This window comes from Ischnura elegans, chromosome 4 (genome assembly GCF_921293095.1).
Source record: "Ischnura elegans chromosome 4, ioIscEleg1.1, whole genome shotgun sequence".
Lineage (NCBI taxonomy): Eukaryota > Metazoa > Arthropoda > Insecta > Odonata > Coenagrionidae > Ischnura > Ischnura elegans.
Window position 1 is genome coordinate 50,152,219 of NC_060249.1, and position 18,388 is coordinate 50,170,606.

Consider the following 18,388-nt stretch of genomic DNA (forward strand, 5'->3'; position numbering starts at 1 on the left):
AATTAGAGAGACTGTAAAACAGACAGATTCAGAATGTCTTTTTTTCCATGATAAATAAGAGATTATTACGGCAGCGATAAAACTCAGAAATAAATTAGGTGACTTGTAGTGCAGCCCACTAACCTATGTACAACTTAATGCTTGTTTCTTAATTTTATTTTTATTTCTAACAGCATATGGTATTATAATTTGTTAGAATACGTGACGTTTTTTGGACCGTGTGGCGTGCATGTGGGAGTCCAATTGCATGCTGCATGTTGGTGATTGACCACCCCCCTGCCAAACACCCTAGAGGTGGCTCGCAGAGTATTATGTAGATGTAGACAGCCCACGAAATGAAAATCACCCTTATTTACATTCATTATGAGGCGTAACCGTCAGGCGTAATCGCGTAGTGGAACCCCGGTACGTAACTCACCATTAGATGATATCTCCTTGGCGTTAATGACTCAGCGGTAAGGAGAAGAGAATGGTAGGGAGGGGGGATTAAGGGGTGGGAAAAAATAAGGAAATAGAGGCAGCTAGGTCAGAGTCAAGGTCGTTCGTAAGTCGGAGTAGACTCGAAGGAGGGGAAGCAGTGGATGAGGGCGATGTGGTCGAGCCGCTCTCTGCTGTTGTGACGGGAGTACGTAATTAAACCGACGGGAGCGTAGCCGACGAAACTCAATCCATGAATGGCCTCGGCTAAAAGAGCACGTAGTTCATTCTTCGTTTGTTTCGACAATGGAATCTTGTAATTGATTTTTAATCCACTTGCCATCGTCTGATCGGCTTGAAATCTTGGACACTTTTGTGCTTCTGATGAAAATGAAATATTAAATGATCAGACATATGCAGTGGCGTTCCATTTTGCCATAATTGGTTAAGTAAATTTCCATACGCAAAATTAGTTTGACCTTTCTCAATAGATGGCGTTAGTTATAAAATTTACGGCATACATCCCTAACAAAGCTCTGGTTTAATCGATAATATGATTTATGAAGAAAAAGTAGAAAATAAATATAAAAAAAAAAGAAAAAACACAATTTTTTTCCGAAAATAGAATAAAATGCACTAAAAAAGTAAAAAAAAAAATAAGCTTTCCATCACTTGGAGGTTAAAGAGTACTGTACGCGACACGACACGAGAGTGTTAAAAAAGTGGACCGTATTTTTTTTTTATGTGCTGGGAGTCCCACACCACCCAAATCACCACTCACCTGAGTGTCGGGCTCCCATCGATGGCTTCCTCAGGCAGCGTCGACTAGAGGTCCTTCCAACTTGACGACACATTCACAATTGCCGTTCACGGCCAATAACCATGACACGACGAACCACGAACGAATAACCACCTTTAAAAAATTAAACTCTCGCCCACACGGACGCCCAACAAACAACAAATCAAGCGAGTGGCGATTAAAGCATAGGACTCCCTATGGCGCGAACAGGTACAATGAACACTTCTTCTTTCGCGCATTCCCACATCCACATTCAACCCCGCAAGCCGGTGCAAAAAAAAAACGTGTGGCGGGGGGTTTATATCATCCGTTCACAAATACAAAGGAAATCCTCTCACGAAAGTATATCATAATTGCTGCTTTCTCTTTTTTAAAGCGTAGGAACTGAACGCGTTGTAATATTTTTGTCAACCAAAGTAATTTAAAAACCAAAGTAATATTTTTGTCAACCAACCCCCTTCTTGGAAATTCCCCTAAACTTGAGTAACGCTCCAACCCCAACGCAACCCTCCCCTACCAACGCATAATAGCAACCAAATAAATAACAAAATAACTATTTAAAAATAACGTTTTCTGTGCCTGAAGATGTCGCCTCTGCGACGTAACCGGTAGTCTTAAAATAATTGTGCGAAAAAGTACCAAACCTTTTAATTGTTTATTATCATCATTGGTCAACAATCCTTAGATTGTTTTAGTTTTAAGGTTTTCGCAGCGATTAGATGCACTATTATAATCCATTTTCGGGTGTACGTCTGCGTGCTTAATATTTGTCTCAACGTTTCATTCCACATACTGGGAACGTCGTCAGGAGAATGAAAATATAAACATCTATCGTACCGTGGGAAAAACTGGTCCATTGCTGTCAAGGTATTTAAAAAAGTAAATAAAAATAAAATAAAAGCCAACTTCTTTAAAATATGTACTATAAAAAAGGAAGATGAAAAGTGGAATATTGTTATTAAATTTTCGAAATATATCTCTTCCACACATGGCTTAATTATTTAATAACAATATTCCACTTTTCATCTTTCTTTTTTATAGTAGATGTTTTAAAGAAGTTGGCTTTTATTTTATTTTTATTTACTTTTTTAAATACCTTGACAACAATGGACCATTTTTTCCAACGGGACAATAGATGTTTATATTTTCATTCTCCTGACGACGTTCCCAGTAAGTGGAATGAAACGTTGAGACAAATATTAAGCACGCAGACGTACACCCGAAAATGGATTATAATAGTGCAATCCTTACATTGGTTTGACGCAGCTCTCCATTCCTCTCTCCTACCCACTAATATTTTTATAGCGACGTATTTCTTCTCATTTACATCCTTTATAACCTGTCTGCCCTATGTAACTCATTCGGTGCCGTCCCTCTTCCCTTCCACCTGTCCTTCTACGATAGTCTTCATCAGGCCATCATGTCTCATAATGTGGCCAACTAAGTTTTCCCTTCTTCTGCTTAAGGGTTTTAAAAGACTTCTCTTTTCTCCCATTCTCCCTAGCACTTCCTCGTTACTCACACGGTCAATCCATTTTATCTTCATCATTCTTCGGTAGCACCACATTTCGAATGCTTCCACTCTTGACTTCTCTGCTGCTGTCAACGTCCAAGCCTCACATCCGTAGAAAAACATACTCCATATGTAGCATTTGATGAACTGTTTCCTTACTTCTATGCGGTACCCGACCGTTTTCCCGAATCGTTTTTTCCGACGACCTTTTTCCCGAAAGAATTTTTTCCCGAATCGTAACGCGTCCTCTTTCCCGAAAGCTTTTTCCCCGAAACCCTTTTCTCCGAAACATTTTTTACCGATCACATTATTTCCCGATTGTATAAAAATGAGTTCATATTTTTCACAACCAAATATATTCATACACAAGATACATCATTTTTTTATAAAACTATATTGTGCGCGATAGCTCTAAGAAATTCAAGAAAATTCCTATCGTTCTTGTAATCTTCATATTCTTCTACAACCGATTTCAGCCTCTCGTGCATGTCGCGTGTCGTCTGCCAACAGCTTTTACACCAATAACGTATGTTTCTTGAAAATATTTCATAATTGGCTCCAGTCTGGGAATATTTTTATCCGCGTACTTTCTTAGAAGCTCGAAAGTTGTTTCAACGTCTTCAACTGGAACAAACGCTAAAGCTGCCATCATATGAACTGTCGTTTTGAGGGTTCTATCTGTTGGGTCATTGTAAGGGACTTGGAGTCCCACTTGTTGAATTTTACGATAAATAGTTTGTTTTTTATACAATCGGGAAATAAGGTGTTCGGTAAAAAATGTCTCGGAGAAAAGGGTTTCGCGAAAAAAGCTTTCGGGAAAAATGGATTCGGAAAAAAAATTCGGGAAAAAGGTCGTCGGAAAAAACGATTCGGGAAAAAGGTAGGGAATCCTTCTATGCTTATATTCTCAGCTGTAAAATGATTCTTTCAAATTGAATGACCGATGTAAATACGAAAAGTGACGTAATTAGACGATGGAAAAAGGGACGCACATAAGATACTTGATAGGAGAAGCGGGGTGGGAGATTGGGGCGGGATTTTTAATTTGAGAACTAAAGTTGGCACTGTTTTATAACGTGGTACAAAACACTTTGTGAAGCACTGAAAAAATAAAGCTTTCCTCTACACTATGTTTGAAACACGTGAAAAGTAGGACATTTTAATTGTTTGATCAAAAGTAATAAAAATTATCATCATAATTAAAATTTTCACTATAACGGATTCTAAAAAATGTTGATTTTCACTATGGAACGATTTAAATTTAGGCATTTTGAAACATAACGCCACAGTAGCAAAAGCTTCAGTCAATTTTTCAAAAAAATTTGGGAAAATCTTTTGAGATCATTTTATATCAAATTGACAGACGTCTCCCACTTAAAAAAATACTTAGAAATAAAATTATTTCAGTATTATGGTCACCGATTAATTGATTTGAAAATATAATAGGTTTTTCCAAATTTAAAAGTGATAATAATCATTTTTGTCCAGCTTTTTTCGATTTCAGCCCACTGTGGGACGGTGCGAATAACCGTGTCATTCAGAAAAATGATGAGTCGAGCGATCACTCTTTATATTCCTCAAAACCTATCCCTGGAGCTATCATTCTGAGTGATGTAATAAATGATCGTATGATTCAGGCTCAACCCAGTCGTTGAAATATAACCCAGTTGTTGAAGTCAAGAACTCATTTCGAGCGAGTCACCGCTTCTAAGCTACCACACCCTTTGTCGTTCCTTATTCTATTCTTCATTCTGTACAATGGGGAATTCCACTGAAAATGGATGATTATGCGACAAAAAATATCCTTCACGCTGATAAGTACAGTGAAAGCGGTTCTTCTTTAACCTGCGTAATATTCGTAAAATTTCACTTTGAAAATCATATAGTAATCTTTCGCTCCAAACGACCCATCGCCATGTTGGCTGAGCGTGACGTCCGAGTCCAGTAAACAATACATTTACATGGTGCCAGTAGACTTCTAGTACCAGTTTTACAAAAGCCTATATATATCTCAGTACAATTTATTTTTTTCATACAGTTATATGTTCATTTCATCATCAGTCATGTGAAATATTTATGCTGAGTAATTGACAGGTTTAAAGAATATATGCATACTGGAATATGCAGCAGTCTTGACAAATAGCGCTTATTACTTTTTCATCCTCCTCATCTACGGCGATTTTCACAGTAGAAGATTATTGTTCTCACCTTATATTCTGGTTTCACCATAGCCCCAATAGTGCTAACGCTCAAATTTATTAACAGTTGAACCTAACAAACTGCTGAAACACCGTATGTCTCTCTTCCAGACCTTAGAAATACTAAATATATCGGCGTAAAATATGATCCGTTGTATTCCTCCAAAACGTTAACTTCACATAATCCAGTATTGCACCAAGTATACATTAAAAGCAATGAGTAAATGACAGTAGTTAAATGAAATACAAACCAAGCTTTAGATTACTAGCGAAGGAAATTGTTGATTTAATTTATGTTGCATTTCATTTTCGCGGCTTCTCAACTCCGCGCTGAGATATCTTCATTACTGGAGAAGAAATAAGCGACCATGAACTAATCTACCTTGAGAATGTCCCAGAAAGAATGCGTCTTTACGAAGTCGGAGTCACCCTTTGCGCAGAACAAGTACCGTAAAAACTTTTAAACTATACACAACTGTTTTTGACACACCCTTCAAGTAATGATTTAGTATAATCGTTGATGTTGGTTATTGTCGTTACTGTTTTGTTATTGCCATGGAGCGAATCTGTTTACTCGCATTCTGACGTCACAGGGCGTTTTTGTAGCGCGAAAGAATTTAGCAATTTTTGCGAACTTTGAAGCTCTGTAGCAACAAGAATATTGAGAATTGTGAAGTCATATTTTGCATACGTTAATAACTTTAACTTAGTTATCTAGACATGTTGAAAAAAATCACCTTTTTTAATTTTAAGAGAGCACCCATTTAGGCCCAGAGTTTATCATAGCTGCTCGTTTTCATACACACCGCGCAGAATTCTACGATCATTGTTGAGTAACGAATAAAATTAGGCCCAATTTAAGTTCAGAAGAGGCTTGATTTTTTTAAATAAAAGGAGGAGCATCCTCTCTTGAATTTAGGGTACCCCACTGGTCCCCAAGGAGGTTGGGTGGTCCCATGGCGACCCAAGCAAAAATTCCCCAAAAACATACGTCCATGCACGAGTCAAACTTTTCCCCGATTCGTCGCGGGGAGGAAGCTTCCAGGACGGACGCAATTCACGGCATTAGTGGAAGCGAAGTGGCGGGTGAGTTCGTGAGTCTGTTGCGACCGGCCAGAATGGCGGGACATGTGTTTTTATTTGCGATGCGTAGCCAGCCATCACCGCAAAGCATGCGGAAGGTTTTTTAAAAAGAAAAAAAATAAAGGACGCAGTTCTATATTGGCAGTGACCTTTCACTTCCGCTGGAACTCCTCATGCGCCTGAGGTCAACACGACAGTTTCCCCGTAACTGGCGATGCGGGAAAGCTTTCCGATTAGCCTCGCATTCAGCAATAGGGTAGTTTCCATCATCAAAGAAAACGAAAGGCATTGATTGCGATGCGTTAATTATTTGGTTTTAGGAATCTCAGTTTAGACGAATGTTAATGGTCAATTTTAACCTCATTTGAAAAAGGCCACATTGGCGACGATGGGATGCCCCTCGACGTGACGTCACATGGACCTAGATGCTATATGAGTAGTCAGGATTTTTGCATCGTCTGAGATTACCAATGCATGCATGAGGCACGGAGCTCAGGGAAACATCTCTTAATGATCACCTATTAAAATGCCTAAGGTCGGAAAGTATCCTTCGTTTGATAGGGTATTAATAATCCTTATTAAGCCAAGCGTAACCTGCTAGCAGGGTCCTCTGCTACATGCTAGCAGCCTGCATCGCAGTGGCGCTCATAGCCTCGTACCAAGGTGGCCTCACACACCCTCAGCCGGAATTATAATGACGTCACACGCGATTTTCCTAGCATTTATACTTAGCCGTCGCGTTTTCGCGCGCTTGAAATTTTACACCATTCATTTAATCGCGAAAATTAGATATCGTCAATTAAAAATCTAAAAGCGTGAAACACGTTCTCCAGGAGTAATAATCTTTCGATTTAGCAAATTAAATAAAATAGAAAACCACCAAATTGAAATACGGAGCTTACTACTCTGAACTCATTACTTGACAGGAGCAACAAATACCGCTCCATCTACGACCAAAGCAGTGCATTAACGTTCTGCGCGACACAATGTGTACCGCACAATAAAATATATAAATTTCGAGTAGTCGCAATCAAGTCTCTTTGATTTTGAATTCCATACGCCAGTACTTGGAGAGATTTTTTTCTGAATCAAACACTTCTAAATTGCTGAAAAATTCTTTGGTTTTTGATTACACCAATTAAAATCACTTCTAAAATGATGAGACTTTATTAGATTTTGAATTCAATATTCCAGTATCTTTGGAGATTATTCTTTCAAAATAAAATGCTGAAATTGACATATGTTCCTCCCGATTTATTGGATTTCATTGATCAACTTTAATGACGACGACGCGTCTCGGCTCTCAGCGCCACTATCTGGTACAATATGTGTTATTACAATTATTTTAGAAAAGTGCTGTTACCTTTCATTTCAATCGAGAAGAATATTCCCGAATCGTTCACCAGAAAAGCCATATATATCATTTAAGGAAAGTAGGGGCTAGAAATAAAACTCACTACGATACAATGGAGATTATCAAGGATAAAGATGGATCGCACAAGTGGTGCGTATCCCAGCAACCTTCAGCACGACCGTGGACGGATTTGCCTAGCCACGGGCATTAAAGGATGGATGGATAGATGGATATAAGTCTGCTTGGGGAAGGGGTTAGTAAAGGCGTGATGAAGACGACTGCACGTGGGGTAGTCGTTGTGGGAGGAAAGGGAGGAGAAGGTCGATGACGACACAATAGGCAGAGAGAGAGAGAGAGGGAGAACGAACAGTTAGTGAGCACACGGGCGGATGCATAGAGTCAGCGGGAAGTGCAAGCACAGTGCAGATGGCCTTCGCTAGTCACCCGTTTTAGCTGCGCTGGACCTTCAACCAGCCATCCAGTGAAACGACAAAAGACGCGAATTTTTCAGGGTGAGGGACCGCTTCATTTGGTAAATCCATCACAACAATCGCTGATCTCCAGTTTAGCCCAGCTGGACCTTCCATTATTATTTCAAAGTGAGTTCGAAGCACCTGCCATTGTAGTTTGTAGGCATGCTGCTATCACCTTGAAAATTGGACACAAGTTAACAATTTTCCAATACCATGGTGGGATAGTCACTACCCTTGCCAGAAAATTACCTTGGTCTTCGAAGATGGATTGAGAAGGAATAGTTACCAATCATCCCGGCCCAGGCTACAAATAAAAATTAAGGAGTGCATATTGATATCAGGGAGAGTTAAAGTCAGTTAAAACTCATTAGGCCTGATGCATATTTTGCAGTCACCTTCAAGAATTGGAGTAGTTGAGTTTTTACGCCGGGATGAAGGCTTGAACTGTCAGGCCTGAAACCAGCAGTATGACCAGAGGAGTGTTCATCGCAGATGGGGCATCATTATAACCATACCCTAATCTTATCAGGCATCATCACCTTCCAAGAATCCTACCCTAAGGTCTCCATGTAAGAATTGGAGTGTACTGCGTCTAGTTTGACGTGAATCCTATCAGTCTTGTGCAATGACGCATAGTCCGTAGTCATCATCAAATATTGGACGCGTTAAATTCGTTTTCCCTTCCTAGGTGTGAACATCCTGGTCCTGAAAAAATTCCAACTTGACCATGGCCTCGAAAGAAAAAAAGATGACTATCGGCTTCAGTCAGAAAACTGTTCGTCGTCGAGCAAGGGTAATCAAGCAGTCTCTGCCCTTCCGGACGTGATCGTTTCCAGTGTACGAGGAATACTTACTTCCTACAACCACAAACCAGCCTGGTCCCAAATGCCTGATATGATGAATGCTTTTTCACTGGCATCATATTTTGTCCTTAATTCTTCGTGGAATACTCTTGAAGGATAACATAGATTTCGAAGAGGATGGCCGTGACCGATTACAACCCTAGAAGTTCCAATCGCGCACAGCGAAAAGCCACTGGACACTGCTCCGTCAGCTAAACTAAAAGGACAAGATGACCATTGTTCACTGCTGATATAAGATCACAGTGACCAGACCCTGATCTTCTCCGTCGTGAATGACTTAGCAGTGAAAACCAAAAAGGCTACGTAGCCCATCAAGATGGCCCAGGAACTACTCCTGACGTAAAAGGATATTGTTTAAACTGAATTCCCATCCAAATGACCTAGCTCACAAGGATCTACTGGATATTAAGGCAGTTGTAAGGACCCTTGGAGAGATTGGAAGGAAGGGAAGTGAAAACATGATTTACTTTGTTGTGACAGCTTTTAGGGGTTCGTCAGTTCGTTAGTACGCGGAAAGGACAACTTCTTGAGATTATCTGGTGAGCAAATTATTTCACAAATGAGCGGAGTCAGTTTCAATTTTAAAATATACCTTTAAACTATCTTTTACACTATATTACTTTCAGACAGCCTTCTTAGTGATAGTATGTGAGGCAAGGGTTCCCTCGTTATGCCTAAGAATTCGTCTCTCACGGGCCAACCAACCTAACTTTCATAAGTGCGCCCTCAGCTAGGCAGCAGCTATCCAGTTTATCAGAAATAACTGCGAAAATAATGGTGACAGTTATGAAACAAAAACTAACCCAGGAGTGGTAAAATTGTGCTTAGTGGAAGTTTTAACCAGCATCCAGGACAACATCATGAAGCAGATAAGAATACACAGCAGTGGAACATCCTGCAGATGCTTCAGCAGCTTGGGGCACTAGCAAGTTATAATCTACAAGATATCGTACAACCAGTTCGCATGAAGTACACACGTCAAAGCTGTGGAGTATTGCTTTTTGTTATGATCTATTTTAAAGGAATATTTTCTCTGTATTTTCTCCGAAAAATATGGTGAGTTACTTCAACAATAGCACAACGTTCAAGAAGAATCAACGAATATGCAGTACATAGTCGTTGCGTTGGGACAGAGTGAACCGATATGTGGTGTCGGATTCTGACAAAGCAAAGTTCCCTGTTTTATTCACCTGAAAGTGTGGAAATTTTACGAAGTTTTTCTACCGTTTTCTGACTGCAAACGGAATTAGTCAATGACCAGTGATTTCATTGTAATCGTGACAATGATGATCAGAGCGGATACTGAATGTGAAAGTCGATCCTTTGTACCGTAACTTGGACGGACACCTCGGCTTTGATGCACCCCTTTAAGTGACTTTGGCTGCAAATGGTAGCCAGGATTGGACTGCGGATCAAGTTACCTGACGGAAGATCTTCAGGACCACGGAGCGCGCTTCATCTACCACGGTAAAAATATAATTCAAACTAGCCACATGAAAAGATTTAATAAACCTTCGAATGCCACTGTTCACTCAGAGGAACTCTCCTTCGAAAAAATACTTCTGTGAAAGGTTTTTATCATTTTTAAGATTGAATTTTGATTTTGTTTTTTTTTTATTTGTTTATTTAGAAGTTAATACCACTTTATTAGAAAAAATGGCAAACTAAGAATGTTTTAAATGACGGATGGTGTAATATTACGCCCGTAGCAAAAACAGAATGATTTCACGAGACGTAATATTACGCCAATAATATGTTAAGTGTTAAAGCGGAATAATCTGTATTTACGATACCGCTGGGATACCTCACATTTTTATTACAATATGATGATCGACAAGGCAGATAGCACAACTGACAGCCACGCCATTACCAGTCATCCACACCATTACTAGTCTCTTAGAATTCATAATTTTCCTATAATAATAGTAATATTATAATCGAAATGAGATTATATATAATGAGAGAAAATATAGCTTATTTCCCTGTTTAATTAGGATCGCTCTGTCGCCAGGGACGTGAGTGGCGACTGATGTAAGCGCGGTGGGTTGTTACGTATCACAAGGTCAACTGAATAATCCTCTGCTATTAATATTGGAGGCCAAAGCTCCCGCGAGGACTTTACCCAATGAGGCTCTTTCTTCCCTTCGATTGTAATATATTTTGTGACATCGACATGAGCAACAAAATGGTGTTTCCATTGCAGTCAGAGACGGTACGAGGCTGTCAAATTCCTCCACTGAAAGTTGAACACGGAAAAATGTAACGAAACCACAAGTACATGAATTCTCTTTGAGGCGCATTCTCTTGTATTGGTCTACCTGATATTCCATTTTAGGTATCCTCAGCGTTTGAGTCTTCCAATTTCGACTTGAAAGAAAAATTTGACCTTTGTTCACCGAATTTTCATAAATGTCAGGTCTCTGTTCCGTTTCATTTTAAAATTCGATGACAAACAGACATATAAAACATTTTTAGGTGTACAGTAACTGCTTAACTCACTAAGTAAGCCGCAAAAATATTTTCTAGGTGGGAAAAGATGAAAGGAATGAATTTTTTGTTAAAATGGGCGCTATTATCAAGATAGCAAGATGCGAAATGAATTGCTTTCACTTGGGAGGGGGTATCAGCATTACATTATTTATTTCAATGTAAGTAGACATCATCGATAAAAAATTGTCAACCCATAATATTTTCTTTACGATTTTTAAGAAAATAATGAATTACTCTCCCGTGATATTCAGAAGATAACGGGAATTTATTTTATTTTTATTTATTTATTTATTTATTTATTTATTTATTCGCCTGTATAAATGTTACCATCTTCAAAATAGTCCCCATTAGACATTATGCACTTGTGCTATCCCTTGTTACAATCCTCGTAAAACTTATCAAACTTGTTCTTTGGGAGCCTTCAGCTCTTTCAGCGATTAGCTTTTAATGTCATCTATGCAAGTAAAACGAAGGCCCTTTAAGGTTCACTTTATTTTTGGAAATGGGAAAAAGCCCCACGGAGCCATATCTGGCGAATATAGGGGCTGGGGCATTGTTATAGTATTGTTTTCGGCCAAAAATTCACGAACAAGAGATGAAGTCTTTGCCGAAAATCGCCAACACGAATTGCTTCCACAGACAAGGTAAAAAAAGAGTTTATCTGAAAATTGTATCATACTTTAGGCAGTGGCGGTTTGCCCATAAGGACTCTCGGACGCCGCCCCTCCCAAATATTTGAAAAAGTAAAAAAAATAAATATCCATTAATTTATAATTATACATCTGATTAATCAAAGCGTTTTTTCAGTCCCATACATCGAAAGTGTTGGAAAAACACGAAAAGAAATAGCGCGAGAAGTTCGTATTTGTAGCCGTGGGGCGCTGGCCAGAACGTCCAAATCCATCCCCATGCAGTTATATGGAGAGTGGTAGTGGTGGGGGCCGCTGGTGCTATGACGCGTCTAACGTTGTGTCCTATGGAAGTCTTGGGACGTCGTCCGAAAATGCGCAGAGCGACGAGTGAGCTGACATCGCTGCGCAGGCCGGCGGGCGTATAATCTGGCGTCTACTTGGTGCTGCCACAGAAAAGGGGCGTACGGAATCAGAATGGTCACTGTACTGGGTGTAGTTATACGATTTTAATTTTTAATTACTGGTAGGTATTGCTACAGTAAATAAATTTTCCCATTATGCTTGCGTTTTTTGGTGTTTGAATTCCGGAACACATAAAATCCAACCAGTTAAAGGCCGTATTGACGAAGGAAAACTATTCTCTAGTATTTGACACAGTTCTGTTATGATTACGAATTTCAAGAACCTTGGGGAAACTAATATTATAATATTTAGGCCTTAACAATGTATTCATATCTTCCCGATGATTAGAAATGCGGTACCTATTTTTCAGATAAATTTATCAAAAGACCTGCAGTATTAGGAAAAATCAGCTAACATTCCCCACTGATTTATAATTTAAGAAATAGTTGCGTGCGTGAAAGGGTGAAGGATTAAATATAATTTAAATCGTTAAGCGCGACTTTAAATAGAGTCATTCAATTAATGTCATGAAGTGCCGCGTACAATGCACCTTTTGTGTGTAGGTTCATCATTTTTCTAGCCGTCCTTGTTGTATTAGTTCATGTTCACCTAATTCCTCCGCGGCAGAGCGGTAGCTGTCTGACGGAAAATGCCCACTTGGGTCTGATTTATGTGGCCTCGAAGAGTTCATATCAATGCGGAAATCCTTACAGCTCCCATCTGTGGCTCAGTCGAGTCGTCTTCTTTTACGATCTAGAACTTATTTTCTATTATATCATGGCAATGATTTCGAAGACACGGTTATTCCAAATGCGACCCGTTGGCGTCTCGTGTGTTTACCACATATGAATCTTAGACTCAAGGAGATGGTCCGTGACGTCCTTTGTTTGCTTGAATGCCTTTGCTGACCTTAAATTCGTCCCTCAGCTGAATCAGCATTAGTGGACCACGACTTCTAACTCCCTTGAGTCTTCCTTATAGTAACGGCAAGACTCTCGGAAAGAACGGAGTGAAATGAGTTCAGACATCATTTTTGAGGGGTTAACTGTGCTTAATTGCCGATTAAGAAGTTTCTTAGTGCTGTGTGTACATTCAAGAAGACAATTTTGAATTAATCAACAGTGCTCGTTTTTTTAAGGGAAATATAGGGAAAAATTGTCCCAATTCTGTGTCCAGGCACCTTGTTCTTTTTGTTCGTATTTTTCGTCGGCCTATTTTGTGTCGTCCCTTGTTTATTTATAGACTAGTGCCCTTGCCATGTGTTTAATCAGAAAGAAATTGTTGTCCAGCGCTGATTTCAACGAACGTGTAATTGATCACTTTGCTGGACAGAATGAAAGAAGGATGGACTTTTGCAATATAACGAAAGGCCTGTGAGTATTTCATATTTTGTTTAAAATGTGTGAGAAATGTTTAATTGTTGATTTTAAATCATACTTTATTCAAGAAGCAACGCGAACACCGCCATCAAAGTTTACATCTGCAATAGCAAAGCGCGCGCATTCTAGTAGTGTTTGTTGCCTAGTGGAAGTCAGTGACACTCTCCTCCCTCCTCAGGTGTTACAAGTGTCATTGCTACCTAAATCATTGCAAATGTTGAATAGATTTGACAAATAACGCATTATGATTGAAAAACGAACACCATAAGTGTATTGCGGGCATATCCGCACGAAGAATGTAGGCGCTAAAACCTAAAGTTACGTATTTTCGTTTGTATTTGCAAAATATCGCAGCAAATATATTTTTAGTCTTCAAGATCATTGATCAGTATCATCGAGAGTCCGGACTAAGCCGATCCGTATGACCGAGAGTCTACTGTATTTAGTATTTATTAATCAAGCTTTATTAGGAAAACTAGGTATTTTTGTTGAAAAAAACGGAACGTATGGCATCACAGAATTTAATTCCTAGATAGCCGTAAAAACTTAATAAAATACACGAAATATTAAAAAATTATGACCCCCCGGTGGAGTGCGCCCCCCCTAGCATTTGACTCACGAGCCGCCACTGACTTTAGGGTCATGTATACCAGCATAATAAAAAAAAATTGACAATCGGACATACCCGCAAAATTTTAAACTTCATGTTATTTTCTGAACATACCTCGTATTTCTGATACTCACTTCTGTTGAAATTAAAATACACAACCCTGGTAACTTTTCACTGGAAAATTATTTATTGGTACGACGCGTTTAGACGCAGAGGCGTCATTCTCAAGTACTTGCGAGTACCTAAGCACTTGAGAATGAAGCCTCAGCGTCGAAACGGGTCGTACCAATAAATAATTTTGAAGTGAAAAGTTACCAGGTTTTGTATTTTCACAAAATAAAAGCCGAATCAATTGATTCCTCACTTCTGTTACTGATTTCTCATGCTCCCAAAACAAAAACAGCAAGAGTTAGTAACGATATATCCTTCAATCGATAAGAGTCAATCGAAAAAATTTCTTTATTGATTTTTAAGAAAATGGTCGATCACACTCCTCGAACGATTTATTTATGACATGTTTTCCCCACAAAGAAAAGAGCAAGATTTAGTGAGTGATAAATCCTTCAATCAAAAGAAGAAGACGTCTATCGTTAAGATTTCTCTATAAATTTTTAAGAAAATAATCGATATCTCTCCTCGAACGATTTATTTCCGACTCGCTGAGCCCAAAAAAAAGAGCAAAGTCTGTGAACGATCCATCCTACAATCGATGGGAATCGTCAATCGATAAAATTTCTCTATCGATTTGAAGAAAATAATCGATCACTCTCCTCGAACGATTTATTTCTGACTCGCTAAGCCCAAAAGAAAAGAGCAAAAGTCAGTGAACGATACATCCTACATGCGATGGGAATCGTCAATCGATAAACTTTCTCTATCGATTTGAAGAAAATAATCGATCACTCTCCTCGAACGATTTGTTTCTAACTTTTGCTCCCAAAAAGAAAAGAGCAAAAGTCACTAAACGATATATCCTTCAATCGATGGAAATCGTAAATCAATAAAATTTCTCTATTGATTTGAAGAAAATAATCGATTACTACTCTCCTCGAACGATTTATTTCTGACTTGTGTTCCCAAAAAAGCTAGCAAGAGTGGGTGAACGATATATCCTTGCACGAACCCTTTAGGAAACTGGACGCAATGCATGAAATTGGACGATTGCCAAGGACCTGGAGTGCGCCCTCCCGCTTAAGCGCGTGACTGGACTGGGGACCGTTTGCCGCTCGTCCCATCGGTCGCGCTGGCATCACCCCATGCACAACACAGCATGACGGGGGGGCCACTTGCTTCGAGCCCTCGCAATTACTCGCCCACGCCGCAAATGGTAATTTAATTCAGACCTCGACGCGCCGAGTTTCAACGATTTACAGCGAGTGGAAACCACGGAATTGGCAAGAATAAAAAATGCCTTTTTCCATAGATACCGAAGTTAATTCATTCAATTAACGAAGCTCCTCGGCTTTAACAATATCATTCAATATCATTACGGAGGCTTCCGCGGTGATTAAATTGAGGATTAGTTTCCGGGTTTATTCCGCTATTTATATTGAGCGGCAGCATCTTCTGGGGTTTCCAAACGTATTCCTTGTTAATAGTGACTACAGTGTCACTATAAATAGTCACGTATTATGTTATTCGTTTATAATAATAAAGTTGACTTTGAAATAGATTACAAAGAGAAGTCATCAATCGATAATAATCGTCAGTCGATTATAATCGAGTCGGTAAAGTAAAAAGTTTTAAACTGAAGATTCTTTACGCTGCAAAATTAATGATTCGGATTTTTTTATAAATCACGTTCGCGAAAATCACGAAATATGCTGTTCATAGTGTCACTATAAACAACGAGCACGGTTGAAAGCCCCAGAAGATGCTGCCATTCTTTACGCAAATACCGACGTTATACCTGATTTGCCAGACGACAAGTATTAAACATGCATTGTATATGGCATGTCAAGAATTTACTCAGTTTAATTACTAGATATATAATAACGCAACCTAAAGTTAAGGTGAATGGATGTAAATCATTTCAGGAAAAAAATGTAAGTAGATACATGAGAAAGAACGAGGATAAGTATTCATCAATCGAATCGCCACATTTGATAATAAAATGCCTTCAATCTTGTTTTTGAATGCCATCATATTCATAGGAACTCTTAGCTCCTTTGAGAGCTTTTTATATAGCTTTAAGCTCATGGGTCTAAAACCAAAGGTAGCTTTCTCGGCGCGTAAAAATGGGAAATGCACGTCACCATGCTGCCTGGTACCCTGGTTATGATTTGCCGTGTTCATATATTGAAGAAGCATTAGAGCTGTGAATTGAATGTCAGAAAAGTACTTGAGGAAGGTATGCAATGGGAAAAATGCATGTTTAAAACCTAAGCAAATACCGCTCGCTAGCCTAGTGATACAACCCGAAGGTTGGTTTAAATGAGTGGGGGTAGAGCTCACTCAGGACTAAGGCAAAGGGAAGATGAATTCCATACAATCAGGGTAGGTTGCCTTTTTCCTTTTCCCGGGCCTAGGAGCTGGCTTTACAATAATCAATAATTTTCATCGCGCGAATCATTATAATAATAATAATTATTATTATTATTATTAATTTTAACTCTAATTTCTTAGCTATAATATTTCTCGGAATCATAAGGTATACACATCGAACTTCACTGAAAGGTATAAGGTAGCCACTGGATACATGTTTCATCTGTCTACAATGCCTCTCTCCAATTGAAGGATTCGTTTGAAGCACACAGGCAAATTAGAAATATTTCCACTTTTTGAAGAAGAAGGTAAAATCCGTCGTCAGTATCGCAAAAAAAACACTAAATTACTTGTTGAATTGGCTTTTATGTCCTAAGTTAAAGTTAACACAACGCAATGAAATTGGCTTGACTGGCTGGAAATTTATATTGCACTAACATTCTTCTCATTCGAGTATTAGTGCAATAAAGTAGAATTACGTTTAGAATAGGTAACTTAATATTCGCACCCGAAATTTCTTCTCTGGTATGATTTTATTTAATAACTTCAGAAATAATAGTGAACGCACAAAACATTTTCTTAACTTTTGTCACTTAAGAAATATTTTTACATTTGTATTTTTATTCATATGAACAAAATGTGAAATACGAATTATTAATATCATTTTCGCAGTTTTAATTCCATGTTTACAACTCTTTCCTTCACCGACTCAGTAATAATAATTATCAAGGCAAAGGAAAAATATTATTAGGTATTATTGATTAACGACTTATCTAAATCAGCGACTGAAAGGTCAATTGTATCACAGCCTGGATATTCTAATACATTGCAAATGTGGTTTGCAGTGTTAACTACAGCGTGAAAACATCGGGGGATATCTTACCACCAGCCAATGCTTATAAGGTGATTATGACAATAAGATGCAAGTATTTACATTTTCATGACTACAACAACTTGTAATTAAGAATATTCAGTAGCTGTTCCAACGGGAAGGCGCCTATTTCACCGAACAGCTCGTGAAGCTATCAATGAGGCTGTGAACTCGGAATTAACTAAACTAATTAGGCAGATGGAAGAGAAACGTTGGTTGCGACGAAAAATCAATATTTCGAAAAATCAGCCATTTCCTCGTAAGTTTGTAATAAGAGACTAAAGCTTGAACCAAACGATAATTTTTCCCGTCTCTCAGAATGATTGCGCACAAGATAGGTTATCACGTACCAAAAGAGAGATCGCTCTACCAATCAACTTCTGATTCACCATTGGAGCAAAAACAATTTACAATAAATGGCTAGCCAAGAAGTTCACTAGGTGAATACACCATTTCTGTCATACATCATCATCGGTCATTTCTGTCACTGCAAAAACATAAATACCTACACATAGGCGGATTTAGGGGGAGGGGGGGCACGTGCCACCCCAAGACGCTTAAAAAATAGAAAAAAATGTATGCGGTTATCATCACGTTCGCTTTGTTTTGTCTATTACGGAGCCTCAATCATTTAATTTCATATTCAAATAAATAAAATATTTGGTAATTGCTGTATCTTTTTTTAAATCTAAATTATGAGAAGGTCGTTTGCCCTTAAGACCCTTTTGCCCCCCCTCCCCTCCCCAGAAAAAAAACCTGCATCCGCCACTGTACATACGTATAGCGGTAATTAAATAGGCATACAAGTATGATACAAAAA

The 18,388-nt window shown here is 38.8% G+C and overlaps 1 protein-coding gene across 3 annotated transcripts in view; it reads left to right on the forward strand.

The window, feature by feature from the left end:
* Positions 1 to 18,388, forward strand: part of LOC124157419 (protein rolling stone-like) — a 179,629-nt gene that overhangs the window by 27,977 nt on the left and 133,264 nt on the right. The window contains exon 1 of one of the 3 annotated variants that reach the window (XM_046532117.1): positions 9,839 to 10,167. The exons of the other annotated variants lie outside the window; for them this stretch is intronic. Within the exon in view, the coding sequence (XP_046388073.1) occupies positions 10,088 to 10,167 (80 nt within the window). The 5' untranslated portion in view covers positions 9,839 to 10,087. Of the gene's footprint in view, positions 1 to 9,838; positions 10,168 to 18,388 lie in introns of those variants that run through there. 3 annotated transcript variants of the gene reach the window in all.